Source organism: Rissa tridactyla, chromosome 4 (assembly GCF_028500815.1).
Source record: "Rissa tridactyla isolate bRisTri1 chromosome 4, bRisTri1.patW.cur.20221130, whole genome shotgun sequence".
NCBI classification, from domain to species: domain Eukaryota; kingdom Metazoa; phylum Chordata; class Aves; order Charadriiformes; family Laridae; genus Rissa; species Rissa tridactyla.
The window spans coordinates 2,202,930-2,222,107 of NC_071469.1; the positions used below are offsets into that span (position 1 = coordinate 2,202,930).

General features: G+C 63.2%; 2 protein-coding genes across 8 annotated transcripts; one reads left to right on the plus strand and one right to left on the minus strand.

The window, feature by feature from the left end:
* The first annotated feature begins 453 nt into the window (after positions 1-453).
* On the plus strand, positions 454-5,963 carry VPS37C (VPS37C subunit of ESCRT-I). 7 transcript variants are annotated; one of them, XM_054201564.1, is made up of 6 exons: positions 454-518; positions 1,399-1,590; positions 2,453-2,568; positions 3,038-3,209; positions 3,551-3,633; positions 3,888-5,963. In XM_054201564.1, the coding sequence occupies exons 3-6, from the start codon at positions 2,476-2,478 to the stop codon at positions 4,611-4,613; spliced, it is 1,074 nt and encodes a 357-aa protein (XP_054057539.1). In that variant the 5' UTR covers positions 454-518; positions 1,399-1,590; positions 2,453-2,475; the 3' UTR covers positions 4,614-5,963. The 7 variants fall into 7 exon arrangements, with proteins under 7 accessions (XP_054057539.1, XP_054057538.1, XP_054057544.1 ...); XM_054201563.1 differs by having other exon boundaries at positions 456-518; positions 1,482-1,590; XM_054201566.1 differs by having other exon boundaries at positions 491-583; positions 1,482-1,590.
* A 1,448-nt stretch (positions 5,964-7,411) lies between these two features.
* On the minus strand, positions 7,412-14,386 carry CD5 (CD5 molecule). Its single transcript, XM_054201553.1, has 10 exons — positions 14,283-14,386; positions 13,106-13,144; positions 12,450-12,743; positions 12,317-12,358; positions 11,820-12,128; positions 9,194-9,478; positions 8,765-8,896; positions 8,229-8,282; positions 7,681-7,803; positions 7,412-7,497 (listed from the first exon to the last, which is right to left on the minus strand). The coding sequence occupies exons 1-10, from the start codon at positions 14,332-14,334 to the stop codon at positions 7,412-7,414; spliced, it is 1,416 nt and encodes a 471-aa protein (XP_054057528.1). The 5' UTR covers positions 14,335-14,386.
* Positions 14,387-19,178: the final 4,792 nt, after the last annotated feature.

The following is a 19,178-nucleotide window of genomic DNA, read 5'->3' on the forward strand; positions in this document are numbered from 1 at the left end:
CTCAGGCCCTACTCAGGTATTTGCTAAGAAGAGTCAGGACGCTTCAGTAACACCAATTCTTCCAAGAAAACATAGAAGAAAAACTCAATTAGAGTCAACTATAAAGCAGGCAGCAGGGGGAAGGTACCAGAGCATCGGGGATGGTACCAAAGCATCAGGGCAGGCCCTGCGTGACACAAACAGGTAAGATATAAAGGCTTAATGAGACCATGGCTGGAGGAGAGCCACACCGTCAGGCAAAGCCGAAGTATTTATTACTGAAAGGCACAATATTTATAAAATACAGCCGATCCCCACGGGCACGGCAACCCTGAGGCCTAGGCCCCAGCGCCCGCTTCACCGCGACAAGATGGCGGCGGCGGCGGGATGTACCACCCGCCTCCTCCCCCCGCCTCGCCGGGGAGGGAAGACGCTTCCCCCCCACACCCCGCCCCGGCATCGCGGTGGTATCGCCCACTTCCGCTGCCGCGCCGGAAGCCGGAAGTGCGCGGCTGAGGGAGGGCCTCGGTGGCGCGGCGGTGAGTCCCGGGCGGGAGCGGCGGAGACGATAACGGGGCCGCTCCCGGTGTTTCGCAAAGGGGAGGTGGGTCCGGCTCGGCCTGCCGCTTCCCCCGGCGTTCCCGGCCCCTCCGGTGGGCGATTGCAGCCGTTACCCGCCGGGACCTCAGGGGGGAAGGGTGGGGGGGGTTCGGCCGGGCCTTGTACCGGGAGCCGCCGCCGCCGCGGGAGAAGCCCCGTCCCGCCCACTCCCTCCCGGTTGTCGTTCCCTCCCACCTCCCAGGACAGGCCCGGTGTTGGCGGAGCAGCCTCCGCCGTGTCCCGGTGGGAGAGCGGCCCCGGGCGGGCCTCCCTCTCCGCTCCCCCGGGGCTGCGGAACGCGGAGGCCTTGGGCGGGCACCCCCGGGGCTGCGGAGGCGTTTCCCTAATCGGGGACCGAGCACCGAGGCGGTGACCCGGGTACGGCAGTCCTGCGGGCAGCCCCTCGCCGGTGTCCCCAGCCTTTCCGAGCCGCGGGGACCCACGCGTTGTCCCTCAGAGAGGCAAAGTGTCACCTCGCTCGCTGCTTCTTACCGGAAAGCTGCTAAAAACCGGTGAGATCTGTGAGACGAGAGGCCCAGCCCCATGCTGGTACCCAGCTGGACCCAGGGAAATGCCCAGCTCTTTGTGTCCCATCTCCTGTGGGCCATTCGGCTGCTTCCCACAGACCATCCCTGACCTCCGTGCTCGGAGATTGAGCTCCCCGTTTGCCACTCTCCCTGCTTTTCCCCTCTTAAACTCTCTGAGCCTCGTTAATAACAAAAAAAACCCAACCCACCCATAAGTTTATTTCTGTTCTCAGAGTGATCGAGTTCCGTACGCGTATATGTAGCAAAGGAGCTAATCTCCCAGCTTTTTTAGGTGGTTGTTACTGGGACGGGTTTGGCTGGATGCTGGGTGAAGAGATTTGGTAACGCTGAGCTTTACCGTGTCGTTACGTGCAGAGGCTGATGCAACGTTCCCAGAGCGATAGCGTTGGGATGCCTCACCCGGGTGAAAGGTAGAAGAGCCACGAGCAATTAGGACGCCGCTGAAATCCCCATCGGCTCTTTGGTATGGTGCTTTCCCTCTTGGCGTTTCTCCCACGTTTCTCCCCTGTTTTTTAACGTGTTCCCGCATTATTGCATCCCACATCTTAGAACCTGTGTCACGAGCGGCTCATATTCGCTAAATATTATCAAACAGCCCAGATTATTTGGAGTAAGTCATGGACTTACTTTCACTTTCCTCCTTAGTGCAGGAAATCCATTAATTCCCTGATTTTAATAATATTTCACCAATTTTTAAAATCGCGAGTTCACCACGTGTGAATGATGCCATCACTTCGTGTTTTCTAAGGGAAAACGCAGTGAGGGAAGCGACGGCAGCACGTAGCTTGTAAGGAAAACGCTTAGTAAAACTCATCAAATGAGACAGGAGCCGAGGAACCGGAGAGATGGGGAGGTATGGGAGGGCACGGGTGGCGACGGTGGCCCCACCAGTGACCGTGGGCACGGTCGGATGCGAGCAGATCCAGGAGGTTTGTTCGGGAGAGCAGGAATCTGGAATGGGACGGTGCAGTGAGAGCCAGCTGGAGTTTGAGAGCCAGGGTGACATCGCCCTGCTAGCGAGTGGCTGTGAGTAGGTGTTTCCCTGACAAAACCGTCTGGCGCGCACAAGTAATTCCTTCCGAATATGCTGTGAGAAGGGGAAAAAAAGTCGGTTGCCAAAGCAGGAAGGAGTAGAAATGTTCTGTTTTCCTTCTCACTCTGCCCTCGGTCTCGCTGATTCTTTATAGCACAGGGGAACCTCTCTGCTGGAGCTGTTTCAAGCAGTTTAGCAAAGCTGGTTTTAAATCCCTAATAGGATTAGGACCTATTTGCAGTTGGCTTTAGAAAAACCTCATTGTTATTTGCCTTCCTTTTCCCCGTCTTAGGAGTCTGCAGCTCCTCTGGGAGGATGGACACCCTGAGGAACCGGACGGTGGAGGAGCTTCGGGAGCTGCAGGATAATGCAGAGGAGATCGAGCGCCTGGCTCTGGAGTCGCAGGAGGTAACGTGGGGCCGGTGTGGTGCAGGCTGGGCTTCGTTAGTCTAACGAGGAGCGGCTGAGGGAGCTGGGGGTGTTCAGCCTGGAGAAGAGGAGGCCGAGGGGAGACCTTCTCGCTCTCTACAACTCCCTGAAAGGAGGGTGTAGCCAGGGGGGGTCGGTCTCTTCTCCCAATAACAGGCAACAGGACAAGAGGAAACGGTCTCAAGTTGTGCCAGGGGAGGCTTAGGGTGGATATTAGGAAAAATTTCTTCACGGAAAGGGTTGTCAAGCCTTGGAACAGGCTGCCCAGGGAAGTGGTGGAGTCACCATCCCTGGAAGGATTTAAAAGCCAGGCAGACGTGGTCCTGAGGGACGTGGGTTAGTGGTGGGTTTGTCAGTATTATGTTGATGGTTGGACTCCATGATGTGAAAGAGCCCTTCCAACCTCGAGAATTCCCTAATTCTGTGACTGTCGCGTCTCTTTCCGCAGGTTCAGGAGCTGCAGCTGGAGCGGGAGATGGCCCTGGCCGCCAACCGGAGCTTGGCCGAGCAGAACCTGAAGTTCCAGGCGCCGCTGGAGACGGGGCGCACCGACCTCTCGAACAAATACGAAGAGCTGCAGAAGCTGGCTGAGCGGTGTAAAGAGCAAAAGGCAAAGCTGGGTGAGCGTTTGCAAACCTTGCACCCTTTCCGATGGAGTCACGTGGGCTGTAGTTAGCGCAACATCCTTCCCTTTTGCTTCTGCCTGCCTTGGCCATAGCGAGCAGAGAAACTCTCCAGAGCGGTGGCAGAAAGGACTCTGCTGCGTATAAAGTCTATATTTTCTTGGTCAAACTTAGCTGGGCAGATCAAGGATGCTATCCTAGCAAAAAAAAAAACACCTTTCCTCTTCACATTTTCTCTTTGCATCAGGAGTTTCCAAGGCAGGACGGCTGTTTGCTGATGGTTTTTGTCCCTTTTTGCATTTAACGTTTTGCTCTGCTGCTCTCTCTTGTTTCCCCAGAGAAATTTTCGGCGGCGATGCATCCTCAGACTTTGCTGGATCTCCTGCAGGTGGAAAGCCAGAAAATCGAAGAGGAGTCTGAGGTGAGCTTAAAGTTTAAATCCATTAGCAATTCGAGTGGTTAGTCCTCCAAGACTTGAAGTTACGCTCCCAAGACTAATCCCTAAAATCAAGGATTATCTCTCTGTAGTTCGGCGTTGTTGCTCCAAAAATTTGGATTGCCCTTTGTTTGCTTGTGTGTGGTGCGATGCTTCCCTCTGTGTCTCTGAGAGGTGTAAATCCTAAGAAGAGGAGAAGAGTAGAGGGACGCGGTGCTGATGTCTCTCTCCTCTTCCAGAAAATGGCCGAGAAGTTCCTGGAAGGCGAAGTGCCCCTGGAGACGTTTCTCGAGCAGTTTTCCGGCATGAGGAAATTGTCCCACTTGCGCCGGGTGAGAGTTGAAAAGCTGCAGGAGATCCTGAGGAAGTTGGAAGCGTCGCAGGAATCCGGCAGGGACTCTCAGCCGCAGCTGCCTCCTCACGTACCTGGGCCCGTGGAACCCCCAAAGCCTTCGGGGGCTCCTTCCTTCCCGTTGCCCTACAGCCCAGCCCCGAGCGTGCCGGTGGGCCCCACGGCCCACGGAGCTCTGCCTCCCGCTCCTTTCTCTGGCTCCCCGGTCACCGTGGGACACGTTGCATCCTCTCAGCCCAGCACCCAGCCCACGTATCCGTGTCCGTATCCTCCAGGTCCCGGACACCCGCCGGCTCAGGCTGCCGATTCCGCAGCGGGGTATCCCAAACCCACCTCGGGAGTCTCGGCTCCAGGCTATTCCTGGTCTCCATCCAGGGCTCCGCCTCAGCCCCCACCGTTTGCCGGCTCTCGCCCTTCTCCTCCGCCCCCCAGACCCGGGTACCCTCCTTACTTCCCCCCCGCGACAGGGAGACCGCAGTGCCCCTACCCGACCCAACCCCCTCTCCCGAATTTCCCGATCCCCCCGCAGCCTCCCTATCCTCCTGGACACCCCCCGCCCTTTGGATACCCCCCGCCACCGAACCCTCAGCGCCCCGCTTGGCCTGGCTACTAAATCGGGACTCCTGGGGGAGCGTCTCCTGATGCTCCCACCTCTTTTTTTTGTGAACTGAGGAAGGAGAGCGACTCGAGAGAATTGCTCTTCGCCCCATCGGTGCGAAAGCATTACGCGGGAGAAGGGACAGTAGCGGCTCCGGGGACTTGGGGGGGGGGGGGCGGCTTCGGGCAGGCTGACGCTGCCCCCGCGAGCTGCTACTCGGTGACGATGGCTGGTGGGCTGAATTGTTGGCTTCCAAATCGGCTCGTCCGGGCTCCGGGGTGAAAGCCAAGTCCTCTAGGTACCGAGGAACGCTGCGCACTGACTGCAGCCCCCCCCCCACGCCCCGAGACACTCCCCCCAGCCCCCCGCCATTGTCTGCGTGTGGGTGAGCGGGAGAGACCGCGCCGCGTGTGCCTCTCGTTTGCTGGGCGCGTAACGGGTATGTCGTCTCCTCATTCTAAGCCTTTGCACAGGTCTTCCAAAAGACGCGCTGGGAATCCCTGACGGTATTTCTGACGCAAAAATACTCCTTTGCTTTCCCAAGGGCTTTCCTGGAAGCGAGAGGCGGAGCCAGCCCGTCTCCCCCGCCCCGGGTGGTTTGGGACTGATGGCGGCCAGCTCGCCCTTTGGCTGGGCCAGGCTTTGAGATCTAGCCGTGATTTTACGTTGGGGAGGGATAACTCCCCCAACCAGCTCTTCTGGAGCCCTTCCCAGCCCGTCAGGCTCCCCCCGGCGCTGCCAGGACCGGTGGAGAGGTACCAAAGCAGCGGCTCTTCCCAGTTCTGTTATTTTTGGGTGCTTCCAGCTCACCGGAGAGCAAAAAACCACTCTCGCTGCTGCGTCTGTCCAGCACAGGAGCCTTTCCCAGCCCGTGCGTTGCCTCACGGAGGGCTCCGGTAGCTCCCCAGAGTTCAACGCCTGGGTATTATGTGTGTTTTTGAAGTAAAATAGAGTGACGCGACGTCTCGGGCTGCTGCTGCTTTTGGGGGAAGGAATCTCTCGGGTGACCGGAGCGGGAATCGACGACTCCTGCCCAGCTCTGGGAAAATGCTGGGGCTCCTGGATCCCCGGCCTCTCCCGCAGCACCCAGGGGAACGGGGCAGGGGGGAGGAGGTGGGGGGCTTTAGGGTGCTGCGGGCTCCCCCTTCTCAGGAAACACTAGATAATGGAGGGAGCGACAAGTTAACGGTACCGGGATTTGCTTTGCTCAGCACTTTATCCTTCGAGTCCTGCCTGTTATCCCCGTTAAGTTATTTATAAGGAAAGATTTACTAATGGACTAGAACGAGGCAAATGCTTGTGGGCTTGGACGGAAGCGATTCCCTGTCTGTGGTTAATTACAGTAATAAAATTTGATGAACTGCACGCGGGGGTCACGGCGGCGCTTGCTTTCGGAAACGGCGGGGCGTGCAGCTGACGCGTTCTATCGATCTTTTTATGGCCCTCCTGGCGTCCCTACACCCCACTTCCCCTGGATTTTGGTCGATAAAACCTTTCACCCTCTCGCAGGACCATCTTCTTCCCGCTCGTCTCTCCTCCTCTCTGGTTTTCGTCTTCCCTAAGGGGCCCGTTTAGCCTGGGGCATCTTCCGCGTCAACCCATCTTTCCCCTCCTCTGGCACCATCCCACGGTTTCCCTCCCCGGTTGGGAATTAGATGGTCGAAGGCCCAGCACCGGTGGCGTCGGAAGGAAGAGAACAAACTGTAATTACTAGAAAAAAACAAACAAAAAAACAACAAACAACGCAATTTTATTCCAACACTTATCGCTTGTTAAATATCTCAGACTTGTTCTCGGTATTTCTGCCTTCCCCGTGCTCCTCGCATCCCTGCTTTGCTTTCTGCCTCTGCCCAAATCTCGCCGCCGTCCCACGCAAAGGCTGGTTTTGCTGCTTTCCCCCCCCCACCCCGCCGCCGCCACCGTCTTTCTTCATCTTTCTCCGAAGCTCAGCACCCCGGTATCGCTTTCAGCCCGGCCGGGGTGGGAGGAGGAGCGTGGTTATCCCGGTTTTGAGAGAGGGAGAAGCCGGCAAACCCCTTTGGGAGCGTGGCCGCTCCGCTCTGGGTGGGGGTATGAAGCCTGTTGCGACCCAGCTGCCTTTTAGACTCATAATTTAAACAAAACAAAAAAAAATAATCCCCCCCCACCGGCTTCCCTCCTACGAGGGAGGCTCAAAAGCAAGAGGAAACTTGCTCGGAAAGGTGCTGGGGTACCGGGGTGCAGCCGAAGCCGAGCCCTGCGATCCCGGTGCCCGGTACGGAGAAGCCGGGGCAAATTTGGCTCCGAGTCGAGCAGGGACTTGCCGGGGCCGGGGGTTTGTCCTGGCCCCCGAGGTCTCCCGTGGCAGGGCCGCGGGGGGGTTGTCCTGGCCCCCAGGGTCTCCCGTGGCGCTTGCGGGGGGATGCGGGTAGGTTTTTTTCCCCCGTCTCTTCCTTCAGCTCAGCACGGCGTGGAATCCCAGCAGGGTTTGGCTTGGAAGGGACCGTCAATAATCATCTCCTTCTCCCCCCCAGCCCCGCCGCCGCCGCCGCTGCTGCTGCCGAGGGGGGGTTCAGCTGGATGGGGGGTTGCTCCAAATTTTTTAGGCTGCGTCCCACCTCTGCCTGCAGGGCGGGAAGGTGGCTGAGGACGGAAACAAGGTCGCTTACCCCCCCCCCCCCCCCCAAAATGCAAGAAAAGCCGCTAATTCAGCAGTTGCTCAGCTTTGTCACCGCGCTGGGTGGGGGGGGGGGGGGAAAGGCTCTGCTGGGGGACCTGGGCGGCCTGGGGGGGGGGTCCCAGCTCTGGTTAGATGGGGCGGGGGGGGGGGGGTGTCACACTCTGCGGGTGGAATGAAGGTCGTAGTCGCTGTCGGAGGAGTTGTCCGGAGGGTTGGACGCTCTGCACGCACCTTCCAGGGCTGCGGGGGGGGGAGACGGATGCGACAAATTATGGGGGTTGGGGCGGGGGGGGGGCCGGCACAGCCCCTCGCCCCGTGTCGGCAAAACTCTTGCTCCCGGTGGGGGGGGGGGGGTTCATTCCCCCCGGTGCCTGCGGGATGGGGAGTACGGAGGAGCCGTTCCCGGCGTCCCCCTGCCCTTACCTGGGTAAGCCGAGAGGTGGGAGCTCTTCTGGGGGGGCTGAACGTAGTCGTTGTCCCCCCCCTGCGCCCGCTGCCCCTCCGCCCGCGGCCTGGGGGCGACGGTGCTGTTGCGGTGGAAGGAGACTGGGAGCCGCGGGGGGGGAGAAAAAGTCAGGATTAATTTTTTTTTTTTTTTTTTTTTTCTTTTTTTTCGGGGAAGGGAGGGGGGGAGGAAGGATTTGGGGCTGAAACAGAAAGGTTTGAGGCGACGCGCGCACAAACACACACACACACGCACACACACACCCCCCCTCACTGGGAAGGGGGGGGGGGGGGGGCTGAGTAAAAGCGGGGTTCGGTTCTCCCCGGCTGAGTTAATATCGCGCCGATGAGTCAACGCGGCGGCAGGAAACCGGAGCCGGGGGCTGGGGGCGAGCCCGTTCGCACCTCCGCCTGCTGCGGCCGGCGATGGGCTGGGGGGGGGGGGGGAGGTGATCGGACCCCCAGCCCCATGGAGGATATGGGGGGGGGGGGGGGGGGGGGGGGGGCACGGCCGAGCTGCTCCTCACCCGTCTGGTTGAGTCCCGTGGGGCCGATCCACTGGCGCTGCTTCTTTTTGGAGACTGGAAGGCAGAGGTGGGGCGGTGAGTGGGGGGATTTCGCTGGGGGGGGGGGGTCTGCCCCCATGCCTCCTGCCTCCCCCCCCCCGCCAGCCCCATATGTCATCCCGAATAATCTCCATCCCAACCCCCCCGATAATCCCCCCTGAGACCCTCTTTTGTGTCCTAATCCGTCCCCCCGCGGCTTGAAAAAGGCACCCCGCTCCCCTTCTCCGTGCCCGCGCCATGTGGGGCGGGCTCGGGGACAATGGGGCGGGGGGGTGGTGGGGGGGGCAATCTGTGGGGCTGAGCGGTACCCTCCTGACCCCTGACCCCCCCCCCCCCCACCACCACCACCACCATCTCCCTGGCGCAAGGAGATGGGGGGGGAAGCTGCAGGGATGGATGCATGGAACTGCCAAAGTGGCGATGGCAGAGCGGGATGAGGAAGAAGAGGAGGAGGAGGAGGAGGAGGAAGAGAAGAGGGTCCGGAGCTCGTCACCTACTTCTCTTCATCAGCCTCCTGTAGGCAGGAGGGCCGCAGATGAGCAAGAGGACGCCGAAGAGGAGGAGAGCCAGGCAGATGCTCGCGACGGTGCCTGCCGACGTGCTGACGGGACGCGGCTTGGAGTCCTGGCCTGGGGACAGAACGGCTGTCACCGGGCGAGACCCTCGTTGCCCGGGTGGTGGCCGATGGCGGCAGCTTGAGCACCCACCCCACCCTTGCCGGGAGGGCTGTGGGGAGCCCCGCAGGCCAGGCTTTCCCCATCGCCTGCCCCCGGCTCCCACCCTCTGCCCCGTTCCCCGGGCGTTCACCCTTGGAAATCCCAGATCCCAGCGTCAGGGGACGCCTGGCACTGGGTGCCACGGGCTCCACCGCCCCATGCCCCGCCGTCCCCCCCCAGGGGGGAGTCAAGCCCGGCACGGCGGCTTACACACGATTCTGGTCCGGGAACAGGTCTGGGGACCCCCCAGCCTGGTGGGGCAGAGGTGCAGGGTGGGGACCCTGCAGGTGACACCCATGACGGGGGGGTCCTGGACCTCGGCGCTGGAGGAGAGGTTGCCACACCGCAGCTCCTGGCACAGCTGCCGGCCCCGTTGGGTTCGCTGCGCCCGGTTGTCACACAGCACCCGCCATTGTCCCTCGTGAAAGACCTCGATGTCCCCTTCACATGGTGTGGGACCGGCCGCCAGCCTCCGCAGGGCCCGGGGCTCGGGGCCTGGGGGAGAGAAGGCAGAGAGGGCTCAGATCCGGGGGGAGACGTCGCAGCCGGGGCTCGGCCATCGTCACCGGCGCGTGGTCCTCCTTCCCGGGGTGCTGCCGGCGTCTCGGCTTCTCCTTGTGCCCCGGGGACCGGGGGATGCGCCCGAGCCGTCGCGGGGTCACGCGTTGAGGAGCTTTGAGCCGTCCCCGTGGGAGACGCGGCGGGGAAGCCCGCTCCGCCAACTGCCGCCCGGCAGCCCCCGAGACCACCCCCCCCGCCAAAACCCCGCGGGAGGGCTGCTGAGCTGGGGCAGATGGCAGGACCCCCTCCCAGCCAGCCCCCTCCTCGCCCCGTGGCTCGGCTCTCCCTGCTGCGGCGCCGGCACCAAGCTCTTCTGCGGGGAGATGCTCAGGGAAGGGAGGTGGTCACGGCAGGGAGGTGGTTGTGGCAGGGAGGTGGTCACGGCAGGGGGATGCTCAGGGAAGGGAGATGGTCACGGCAGGGAGATGCTCGTGGTGGGGAGATGTTTGCAGCAAGGAGACGCTCGCGGCAGGGAGACACTCGCTGCGGGGAGATGCTCAGAGCAGGGACATGCTCACAGCAGGGAGACGGTCATGGCAGGGAGATGCTCACAGCGGGGAGATGGTTGCAGCAGGGGAGATGGTCACAGCAGGGAGATGGTCACAGCAGGGAGATGCTTAAGGAAGGGAGATGGCCACAGCAGGGAGATGTTCGTGGCAGGGAGATGCCCATAGCGGGAAGATGGTTGCAGCAAGGAGATGCTCATGGCCGGGGAGATGCTCCTGGCAGGGAGATGCTCATGGCAGGGAGATGCCCATAGCGGCAAGATGGTTGCAGCAAGGAGATGGTTGCAGCAGGGGAGATGGACGCAGCAAGGAGATGCTCACAGCAGGGAGATGCTCATGGCAGGGAGATGCTTGTGGCAGGGAGATGCTCACGGTGGGAAGATGGTTGCAGCAGGGAGATGGTAATAGCAAGGAGATGCTCGTGGCAGGGAGATGCTCACGGCGGGAAGATGGTTGCAGCAGGGGAGATGGTCACAGCAGGGGAGATGGTCACAGCAGGGAGATGGTCACAGCAGAGGAGATGGTCACAGCAGAGGAGATGGTCACAGCAGGGAGATGCTTAGGGAAGGGAGATGGTCACAGCAGGGAGATGTTCGTGGCAGGGAGATGCCCATAGCGGGAAGACGGTTGCAGCAAGGAGATGCTCATGGCAGGGAGATGGTCATGGCGGGGAGATGGTTGTGGCGAGGAGATGCTCGGTGGCAGGGGAGATGGTCACAGCAGGGCGATGCTTAGGGAAGGGAGATAGTCACAGCGGGGAGATGGTCACGGCAGGGAGATGCTCATGGCGGGGAGGTGGTAATAGCAAGGAGATGCTCATGGCGGGGGAGATGCTCGTGGCAGGGAGATGCTCACGGCAGGGACATGCTCACAGCAGGGTGATGGTTGCAGCAGGGAGATGCTCATGGCAGGGAGATGCTCATGGCGGGGAGATGGTCATGGCGGGGAGATGGTAATAGCAAGGAGATGCTCGTGGCAGGGAGATGGTTGCAGCAGGGGAGATGGTTGCGGCAGGGACACGCTCACGGCAGGGACATGCTCATGGCAGGGAGATGCTTGTGATGGGGAGATGGTCGGGGCAGGGAGGCGGTCGTGGTGGGGAGATGCTCGGGGCAGGGGATATGGTCATGGCAAGGAGATGCTCGCGGTGGGGAGATGGTCACGGCAGGGGGATGCTCACGGTGGGGAGATGGTCACGGCACGGGGATGCTCAGGGCAGGGGAGATGCTCAGGGAAGGAAGATGGTCGTGGCAGGGAGGAGCTTGCAGCAGGGCAATGCTTGTGGTAGGGGGATGCTCATGGCGGGGAGACGCTCGCGGCAAGCACCCGAGGGGTGCGGACGAGCAGGGTGCTGGGCCCTGCCGGCACACCCGGCCCCCCTGTGTTGGTTTTCGGGGGCGCCAACATGGCGCTGGCTGCGCGCTGCTCTCGCTCCCCGCCTTTCCCTACGGGCAGCGCTGGCACGATGGGAGCCCCGGGGGGCTGGGGGCGCCGCTGCCGGGGACCCAGCGCCCGGGGGATATTTCCTGTTTTGCCTTGGCACGCCGGAGAGGAAGAGCAGGAGTGGGTGGACGGGGTGCAAGGGGCAGAGGGGGACGGGGCTGTCACCCTTCTCGGGGCTTCAACCCCCCCGCCCCTCCCCGGGCCGGCCATCCAGCCCAGTGATCCCACCTCCCTGGGGTTTTCCCAGCGGGAAAAGCAGCCGGTGGTCCCAGAGCACAAGCCAAGCAGTCGGGGAAGTCGGGAGCCGTGGCGGGACGAGTTCTCACCAGAGCAGATGATGAAGGCGGGCGTCCTTCCCCGCCAGGCGCGGGTCCTGTTGAAGCAGTCGAAGAGGGGCCGGTTCTCGCAGGGTTCCGTCGCTTCCCACCGCACCGGCAAGTGGCTTTTGGGCTCCGGCTCGGCCTGGCCGCGGTCGTCGACGGCGGTGCCGCAGCCCAGAGCCCGGCAGAGGCGGGTGGCCAGCTCCGGGGACACCCCCGGGTTGGCCGCCACGGCCCCCCACAGCCCTTCCCTGTGCAGCTCCAGGAAACCCAAGCAGTTGGAATCTCCATCCACCAGCTGCAGCCTGGCAGGTCCTGCCGAGGGATGGTGGGGAGGGAGGGGGGGAAGAAATAATCATCTCGTTACACACCGGGATGTCATTTCTTCCCGTTATTGAGAAGAAAGTCCCCGAGCTTTCCGCCTCCGACGGTTAATTAACCCGTGGATGCTGCAAACGCTATTAACGAGACCCGGCCGCCTCGGCACAGGACGGGGCTCTTACCGGTGGGCTCCGGGGTGGTTCTGGGGGGTGCTGGTGGGGGCTCTGAAAGGAGAAAAGAAGGGTCAGGTTGTGCGGGGGAGGTGATCCCCAGGGCTGGGGGGGTCCGGGGAAGGGGGGGAGGTTCCGGGCTCACCGCCGCAGGCGAGGACGGCGTGCTCCGTGCAGTTTGCCGGCACCCACTGACACGCCGTCACGGTGGCCACCGGCCGCTGGCACCGCAGCGTCGAGTTGCGTGGCTCCTTCCCGCCGGTCAAGACGAGCTGGAGGGGCTCGGCCATGGGGGGGCCGCAGCCCAGCCGCTGGCAGATGTCGCCCCTGAAGGTTTCGCTCGGGTTATCCCGGCACACGCGGTTCCATCGGCCTTTCCACTTCACCTCCAGCATCCCGGCGCAGCGGCAGCCGCCGCCACGGAGCTGCAGGCTGAGATCTAGGGGGGAAAAAACACGGGCGTTAGGGGTTTTTCCTTCCCTTGGCGGCGCCTTTTTTTGGCTTTTTTTTCCACCCAGAGGTTGGGGGGGAAAAAAAAAAAACCCAACGAAAAAAAGCCCTGGCCGGGTTTCGGCGCCCAGAGCCGGGCAGCGGCGTGCCCCGCGATGGCGGCCGGAGCTTCTGGCAAAGTGGGGCAGGAAGGAAACGGAGCGTTATTTTTTTTTTTGGGGAGGGGGAGACCCGGCTGCAGCTCCGGCAGCCGCCACGCTAAACGAAGGAACCGCTAACGAAGCGGCGAAGCCATCCCCGAGGCATCGTCCGCCCGTGTCCCCCCCCCACTCCCCGGCCACGCACGCTCACCTGCGGGGATGAAGGCGGCTCCTCCGGGGACGGGGATGGCTGCAAGAGAGAGGGGGACAAGGTGTCAGTCCTTAGGGACACTTCTTGGTCACCTGTCGCCGGGTTATTTTTTGTGGGGGCCGGGGGGAAAAGGTGGTTTTGGAGGTTCGGGTCGGCCTTTCGCCGGGGCAAAAGCGCAGCCGGTGGGAAGGAGCTGGCGGTGGCCGGGAGCTCGGTGTCCGTGCGGTGCCGACCCAGCTTGGCGGGGGGGATGGCGCTTCTGTCCCCAAAGCTCGGCAATGGGGACACTTCTGTCCCCAAAGCTCCAGTCCCCAAGCTGGCCGTGTGCCCTCGGGGACCGGAGGAGGAGGAGGAGGATGTTGGGCCGTGCCGGCATTTTCCTTGGCAATCGAAGAGCATTTTCTGGCTTTTTTTTTGTCGACGAATTTGCTCTCCCTCCTCCTCCTCTTCACACCTTTTAATGAAAATAAATCAATCCGCGCGACCTGGCCGTAGCGCTGCCTGCCGGCCTGGGGGGATAATTATGGCTGGAAAAATAGGCAGACGAGGGCTGCCGGCTAATTACCGCTAACGAGCTAACATCCCTGCTGGTAGGAAGGTAGGGCCAAGCGGCCGTGGATGGTGCCGCCATCGCCGCCGTGAGCCGGAGCCGTGCCCGCCCTGCCGTGCCGTGCCATGGGGATCGAGGGATGGCGGGCAACGGGGATGGGGAGACGGCTGGCTGCCCCCCCAGCACCCCTAGGTTGATTCCTGGGATGTGACGAGCATCCCCGAGGACCCCCGGAGCTGGGGTTTGGACGGCGGGGGGACCGGACCCGCCTGGTTGTGGCCAAAGAGCGCCCGCGTTTCTCCTCGCTGCCCGCGTTTTGGTCTGGGCTCGGCAGCCTTGTCACCGGTCCCCAGCCTCTGCCACTGGTCCCCAAGCCTGGCCCGAGCCCCCCGTGGGCACACAGGACCCCCCCGGCACGGTGCCATGGATGAGACGAGACGCACGTAGGGCCGAGCCCCCCCCCCCTCCGCCGCCGAAAGATGCCCGGCAGCGGGAAAAACCAAAGGTTCCACCATGGCATTTCAAGGATCCCGGGTCCCACCGGGCGTCCCTGGCAGCGGTGCACCCTGATAAAGCAGACGTGTCCCCCAGCCCCCCCGAACCGCCCCCCCCAGCCGCCGTACTCACCCCACGTCCCCAACAAGAGCAGCAGGCGCAGGGCGGGCAGCGGGGCCGCCATGGGCACGGCCGGCCGCCTCCTCGGCCCCGGCGCTCGGCGGCAGAGCCGGAGGATGGCGGGGTGAGGGCGGAGTGGGGGGCGGTGGGGGGGGGGGCACTGCCACCTCCGCTACCCGGCCTGGGGAAGGCGGGCGAGGGGGGCCGGGCGGGAAGAACGGGCTGTTTTTCCTCCCTCTGTGGTTTTGTGCGTCACGTCTACACGCTCGTTTGAAGTCTCGAGTTCGGCAGCTGCCTCCCCGGGTCCCGCCGAGCACGAGGGCGAGGGCAAAAGGGGAGAGAAACCCGGGGGGAAAAAGAGGGGGGGGGCGGAGGGTGTTTCAGCCCCCCCATCCCCATGCCGGCGTCCCCCCCCGTCTCTGCAGAGGGTGGGAGCGTGGAGGGACGGTGAATATACCCAGCGCTGGGGGGGGGGTCGGGGGGAGCCCCCGTAAAAGCTTCGGGTCCCCACAAAGCTGCCGGTGGCCGAGCGAGAGCCCGGAGGTGGCACCCAAAGGAGAGGTGGGGGGCGCGAACCTGGGGGGGGGGGTTTGGGTGGTGGGAGCCGGTGGCATTTACCCAGGGGAATCCCAGCCCCCGTGAGCTGTTTTGGGAGCTGGATTCCAGCGGGGAGAACTGGCGACGGCACCAAACCCAAGAGCCCAAGCTCCCGGGAGGGCTGGATCCCACCCTCGGTGCCACGGGGAGCCCGGCGCCCGCTCTCACCTGCCACTTGTCCCCTGCCACAAACAGCCTCCCCTGCCTCCCCTGCCACCCCTCCTCCTCCTCGATGGCTCGTCTCGGCTCCGCACCCTCACTGCCACCTGCGGTCACCGGTCAAGGCGAGTGGCACCGCGGGGCAGGAAATGTGCCAGGCGCTGCCCGTGCCACCAGCTCCTGCAAAGGAGGTGATGCACGCCGCACCATGCCATGCCACGCCACGCTACGTCACGTCACGCCATGCCATGGATGCCACTTCACACCATTCCGCGTCACGCCATGCCATGCCATGCCGCGCCGTGCCACGCCACATCACGCCATGCCACACCATGCCATGCCACATCACAGCATGCTATGCCACATCACGCCATGCCACACCATGCCATGCCACATCACACCATGCCATGCCACGTCACAGCATGCCATGCCGCGCTGCCATGTCACACCATGCCATGCCACGTCACACCATGCCATGCCACGCCACATCACACCATGCCATGATGCACCATGGCACGCTGCACCATGCCACGCCATGCCACCCCATGCCATACCGTGCCATGCCACGTCACACCATGCCAAGCCATGTCACACCATGCCACATCACACCATGCCATGCCATGCTGCCATATCACGCCATGCCACGTCACATCATGCCATGCCACATCATGCCATTCCACAGCACACCACGCCATGCCATGTCACACCATGCCATGTCACACCATGTCACACCATGCCACGCCATGCCATGCCACGCTGCCATATCACACCATGCCACGCCAGGCCACACCATGTCACACCACACCATGCTGCACCATGACATGCCACGCCACGCCACGCCGTGCCACGTCACACCATGCCATGCCACGCCACGCCATGCCACGCCACGTCACACCATGCCATGCCATGCCATACCATGCCACATCATACCATGCCATGCCAAGCTGCCGTATCACGCCATGCCATGCTGCTCCATGCCACACCACGTCACACCATGCCATGCCACGTCACACCATGCCACGCCACGTCACACCATGCCACATCACACCATGCCATGCCATGCTGCCATATCACGCCATGCCACGTCACATCATGCCATGCCACATCATGCCATTCCACGGCACACCACGCCATGCCACGTCACACCATGTCACACCATGCCACGCCATGCCATGCCACGCTGCCATATCACACCATGCCACGCCAGGCCACACCATGTCACACCACGCCATGCTGCACCATGACATGCCACGCCACGCCACGCCGTGCCATGTCACACCATGCCATGCCACGCCACGTCACACCATGCCATGCCATGCCATACCATGCCACATCATACCATGCCATGCCAAGCTGCCGTATCACGCCATGCCATGCTGCTCCATGCCACACCACGTCACACCATGCCATGCCACGTCACACCATGCCACGCCACGCCATGTCACACCATGCCACATCACACCATGCCATGCCACGCTGCCATATCACGCCATGCCACGTCACATCATGCCATGCCACATCATGCCATTCCACAGCACACCACGCCATGCCACGTCACACCATGCCACGTCACACCATGCCATGCCATGCCACGCCATGCCATGCCACGCTGCCATATCACACCATGCCACGCCAGGCCACACCATGTCACACCACGCCATGCTGCACCATGCCATGCCACGCCACGCCGTGCCACGTCACACCATGCCATGCCACGCCATGCCATGCCACTCCACGCCACACCACACCGAGCCACCACGTGCCCCACAGGCCGCGGCAGCACCCGAGGCACCGTGGCGGCCCCCTGGGGTGGGGATCGGGGAGGTTTCATGCGGACATATCCCCGCTTCCCCCAGTCGCTGGCACCCCGGGGACACCGTCTATCCCTGCAAGGGCACGTGGGGCACAGGCGGTGGTGGTCTGGGGGAGGGCGAGGCGTTAATTGATTGTGCCCTAATTAATTCCTCCAAATCCAGGTCATGCGTGCTAACGAAGGCAGCTGTTTTCCATTGACCCGGTGGCATTTCTGCTGAAAGGAGAGGGCCTGGGGAGCGGTGCTGGGGGGAGGGGGGGGGGAAACTGGTCTTTCTGGGCAGCTTGGAGAGATTTTTTTTTGGGGGGAGCTCCTGTCCCCTCCTGTTGCCACTGCCGCCACTCTGGGCTGCTGCCCCGCAGCCACGGGATGCTCCGATCCTCAACCCCGGAGCCGGGGTTTGGCCCTCCTGGGAGTTTCCTGCCCCCAAGCTCTCTCCGGGGTGCAGATTTTCCATGACTCAAGAGGAAGCCGGCCGGGGGTGGCGGGAGGGGGGGGTGGGTGGCAAGCGGCCGTGGGCCGCCGGGCGCAGGCGGAGATGCTCCGGGAGGTCGGGCAGAGATGCCGGGCGATGCCGGCAACACGAGCACTCCATTCCCAGCCAGGCCCCCGGCATCCCTGGAGGGGCCCCGGCTCAGTAACCCCCTCCCAGTTCCTTTGGGAGCCTCCACATCCCTTTTTCCAGGCGGAACGGAGGGGCCCTGACCGCTCTGGACAGCGATGACCCCCCCCCAGGTTGTTGCAGGGTTGTGGGGTGCTCCCCATGGCCCCCGCTTGTTCCCATCCTCTCCCAGTCATCCTGGGGGTCCTGCTGGCCCCCAAGACCAGGCTGTGATGGGAGCGAGCCCCGCTGGGGTGTCCCATGGGGTCCTGGTGCTGTCCCCCCCCGCCACGGGCTCTGCGCTGGCATGGATTTGGGAAGGGGGTGCAAGACCCAGACTTTCTCCTGGGTCAACCCTTCCGTGGGATTCAGCCTGAGCCGCGCTGGGGGTCTGCAGGGTGGGGGGAGCCCAGCCCCCCCTCACCCCAAATCGACCTGAGGTGGGTGATCCACCCTCCGGCATCCCGGGATGTTTGGCCTCGAGGAAAGCTCCACCTTCTCCCCTTGTCCCCAGGGTGCCTGAGCCCCACGGACGTGGGTCCGGACCTCCCCTGCAAATCCATGTCCGGGCTCCGGAGGCCCCGAGATGCCGCCGGCAGGATTGGTGCCGCGGCTCAGTGAGAGCATCCTCGCTCTCGGTGAGAGCATCGGCTGCACGCTGGGACAGAGAAGGACGATTATCATATCTTTCCGGAGGGGGTCGGGAGGGGGTATGTGGGATGGGGGGGGTGGGGGTGGGGAAGAGCTAGGACGTGCCCAGAAGGCCGCGAGAAGCCTTTTAAGAGGCAGGAGCTGCCAGTGCGCCGCCCGTTATCCGAACGACGACGGTGGCAGCGGCATTTCCCAGCGCCTCTCCCCGCCCAGTAAAGGGTTGGCACCGATGTACCCATCGTCGGGTGGCTGGAGGTGACACGCGGATCCTTCGCCCCCTGTCCCGACGGGGAGTGGGTTATCCTTCCCGCCCCCCCCCCCAGCACGGCGAGGGCATCGATGGCCCCGTGGGTACCAATTCCCGTCGGTCCCCGCCTTGGGAGAATCGGTACCCACGGGGCATCAGCATCCCTCAGGCGGCCGCAGGCAACGGCCGCCCTGGCAAAGGTGCCACCGCCTGGTACGGGGAGCTTCGAGAGGGGCCGGGGGCACACGCACACACACGCATACACCCCCCCCCATCCGTGCACACCCCCCCCCCGCGCCCGACTCCGTCGCCTCGCTCCTCTCCCCTTTTGTCTGGGGCCTTTGTTGCTATTTCGGTGCTTCCTCCGTTGTTGCGGTTGCGGCCCCTTTGTTCGGTGCCTCTCGCCTCGGTAAACAGCTGGAGGATGTGGCGGGAGGTGGAGGAGTTTTTGGGGGGCACACGGGGCCGGGGTGGGGGGGAGGGAGGGGGGCAAATTTTCCACGGGGCCGGGTCTTGAACCCCAACCTCCGCCGCGGCTCCACCTCGCCGCACGCCGGGGAGGTGGAAACCCGCTGGCGGGAGACGTGCCCCGGGGTTGGGTTTGCCGTCGGAAAGAGCCAGGGAAGTTGCCCCCCCACCCAACCCCCCCAAATCTCTGGGGCAGGGGGGGTCCCAGCCGCAGGGGTGATGGCGGGGTGACCCCCCCCACACCCCACACCATCCCAGCCCACAATGTCCCTGTCCTGGGGTGACGCTGCTTCTCTCGGGCATCCTTCTGGGTGGACTATGGGGTGCCCCTGTTTTCACCCCAGCGTGGGGGATGCTGGAGGGGGTTATCCC

What these genes read in the sequence shown, in the direction of transcription:
- VPS37C (XM_054201564.1), top strand. Translation starts at nt 2,476, where the DNA reads ATGGACACCCTGAGGAACCGGACGGTGGAGGAGCTTCGGGAGCTGCAG. An exon ending in TGGCTCTGGAGTCGCAGGAG is followed by an intron (nt 2,569 to 3,037) that starts GTAACGTGGGGC and finishes CTCTTTCCGCAG; the next exon opens with GTTCAGGAGCTGCAGCTGGA. An exon ending in AGAGCAAAAGGCAAAGCTGG is followed by an intron (nt 3,210 to 3,550) that starts GTGAGCGTTTGC and finishes TTGTTTCCCCAG; the next exon opens with AGAAATTTTCGGCGGCGATG.
- CD5 (XM_054201553.1), bottom strand. Translation starts at nt 14,334, where the DNA reads ATGGCGGCCCCGCTGCCCGCCCTGCGCCTGCTGCTCTTGTTGGGGACG. An exon ending in AACCACCCCGGAGCCCACCG is followed by an intron (nt 12,129 to 12,316) that starts GTAAGAGCCCCG and finishes ATCCCTCGGCAG; the next exon opens with GACCTGCCAGGCTGCAGCTG. An exon ending in CGCCTTCATCATCTGCTCTG is followed by an intron (nt 9,479 to 11,819) that starts GTGAGAACTCGT and finishes TCTCTCCCCCAG; the next exon opens with GCCCCGAGCCCCGGGCCCTG.